The 2,902-nt window shown below is 22.1% G+C and overlaps 1 protein-coding gene across 1 annotated transcript; it reads right to left on the reverse strand.

Annotated features, from left to right (window-relative positions):
* Positions 1-1,355: 1,355 nt before the first annotated feature.
* Positions 1,356-2,135, reverse strand: ENU1_139480 (DNA-directed RNA polymerase, alpha subunit, N-terminal domain containing protein; the record flags this gene model as incomplete). Its single annotated transcript, XM_008860284.1, has 1 exon — positions 1,356-2,135. One exon carries the CDS (start codon positions 2,133-2,135, stop codon positions 1,356-1,358), a length of 780 nt encoding a protein of 259 aa, XP_008858506.1.
* Positions 2,136-2,902: the final 767 nt, after the last annotated feature.

Raw genomic sequence — 2,902 nt, forward strand, 5'->3', positions numbered from 1 at the left:
TCTGTCAATTCTTCTATTTTTTGATTATTTCTTCATTTACTCTCATTCTTTGTATTTTCTCTCCTTCTTATTTATTCTTCTTTTTAATAATTCATAATTAATATTCATAATTCTTATTAGTATCATTAATTGATTGTTTAATGTGTTGAAGTGTTTCTACCACTTCTTTATACAATTGGTTATTCTTGTTTATTAATCACTGTTTCCATTTTAATTTAATTTGATATTTATAGTTCAAAATAACAATGTTTAAATAATTAATACACGTTATTATCACATCAAATTAATTATTATTTTTTTAATCATTATTTTTTTAAACAAATAACTTTAATTTTGATTGATTTTTAGAAGAACATTAATTAATAACAACAAGTCAGAAGATAAGATAAGAAAATGAAAGAAGAACATATATTCTCATCAAAAATAATTATAAAAACTCAAAACAAAGATTAAAAAGAATATGAATGAATTATTATAAAAACAAATACTCAATATAAAGGTAGTTAATTAAGTGGTATTAGATTTGTTTTCTATCATTCTTTGCTCACTAAAGAATAATCACGTTTTTGTTTGAAGATAATTTATTCCTTTATATTTACTTATTCTTTAATTTTTCATTGTTAAGAAATGTGAATTTCTATTTTCAGTCATTTAATTAGATTGTATTAACTCCTCTTCAAATTTCATCAACTTTGATATTCTTCATTTAATTCCATTTCTCATCTTTATTTTAAATTTTAATGTATATTAAAATGATTCATTCATTATTTTATTATTTTATAATGAATAAACATATATTTACAAAATATTATTACTAATTTCATTTATTCTCAACCATTTCATTTAAATCATTTTATACAAGAATTATTTTATAAAATAGATTTGTATGATGATAAATAGTACTATCATTATCTTTATAAATATTCATTCATCTCGTATATTAATTGACTCAATTATTATTTAATAATAATTGATAATAAATAGGAAAGACTAGTAATATATTTTCTAACAAAAGAAAATATTATATACAGATAATAACTGGGAAGTTCAACGATTAAATTTATTTTAATGTCATATAATTTTTCTGAGGAATAACATTCAAAGTAAAATACATTTATTTTATAAAATAAGAGAAGAAAAAAAAAGAAAAAATGAGTAAAAAAGAAAAACAAAAAATATCACCAATCCAATACTTAAAAGAAATGTTTTAGTCATTTTGTTGTTGTTTTCTGTTTTCCAATTCTAATACCAACTTTTCAGCTTTTGATTTCATAATTGTAACAGCCTCACTGAAAATTTCTTTTGCTGGATAAATACCAGTTGATTCAACAGAAACTAAAAATAAATGAATGGATTTACTTTATAATATTCATAAAAAACAACAAACATAAATAATGATTTTCTTCTCTTCCTAATTTGACATATTCTGAACGTTCTTCACGAATACATTCACGACACATTTTACAATTTCTAGGATTTTTAACAATTAACTCACCATCTTCAATATCAAATACATTTAATGGACAACAATTTTTAATTTCTTTTGACATTTTCTTACTTTGTTTCATTATTGTAATTTTTGGCATTAGTCGATAAGTGGCAGGACAAACTGGTGAAAATTTAGCATGGTCTTGTCCAATTCCTTTACAACAGAATAATTTACATTTAATATGTTGATGTGGTTGTAATTCAGCAATTAAAATATCATCAAAAACAGGTTTAATTGGACAATCTGCAAATGTAGTTTCTTGTTCTCCTTGAGGTTCCCAAATAAGATCAGATGAATAAACTTTATTATTAACAGGATTTTTTGCTGAGTCTAAAGTACAAGTAACATCAAGCGTAAATACAATTGTATCTTCTTCTGTTGGATCAGTAAAATGTCTGTCTTTAGGAAATTTAAATTTTCTTGGATCTGCTAATATTGGAATAAGTCCAAGTCGATGACAAAGCATTTCATCTGGAATAGCAGATGAATTATCTTCTAATACTACCATTTCTATTGCCATGGTTGGTACTTCTGCAATCATAATTCTTCTCAATCCATTAGCAACAGAGACATCAATACCCATAACATCAAATTCAACTTTCTCAGGACTTTCGGAAATTTTGACAATTCGTGGTTGACACTCCATAGGGTTGTTTTTTTGTTACTTTTCTATTTTTTTATTCAAATTTCTTTTTTTTTTTTTTTTAAATAAAAGGGTTTTCTTATTATTTTTTATTATTTTTATTATTTTTTTCAATAAATTGTTTATTATTTCTTTGTCGTTGTTTGTTATTATAAATCAAGTCTTCATTAAAGAATCATTTAGCGTAAAAAATTACCCATATTAACTCATTTGATCATCTTCTTAATAAATATAACATTGAAAGTGTGTATAAGTTGTTGTAAATGGTATTTTAATATTCTTTTTTTATTATTTGATAAGGTATTATATATTTCATTATCACAATTAATTGTATTATTTGAATCAAATAAAAAATTAAAATGAAAAAGTACTAAATTAAGTTTCAGTACACGCTGATTTGTTTTATTTCACTTGGTTCAGTTGAGATTCTTTCATTCACTTTCATTCAACTTGTTCATGATGTATTTCTATATCTCTCTATTCTCCTTTATTATCTTCACATTATTTCATTAAGTTTTTCATATTATTAATCATTATATCAATTACAATTATTTTCATTGAAATTGTAATGTTTTGTTTTTTCATCATTCTTATTGTTTCTTTATTGACTATTCTATTTATTGTAATTATTTTTGTAATAACTTTTCTTTTCATATATTATTTTGTATTATTTTATCTTGGTGAATTTTATTCATTTCTACTTTATTAATAAATATTAGAATTATCTTTTTATCATTTACAACTATCATTTTATCATATAACTCATTATG

This window comes from Entamoeba nuttalli (genome assembly GCF_000257125.1).
Source record: "Entamoeba nuttalli P19 unplaced genomic scaffold asmbl_5811, whole genome shotgun sequence".
NCBI lineage: Eukaryota > Evosea > Mastigamoebida > Endamoebidae > Entamoeba > Entamoeba nuttalli.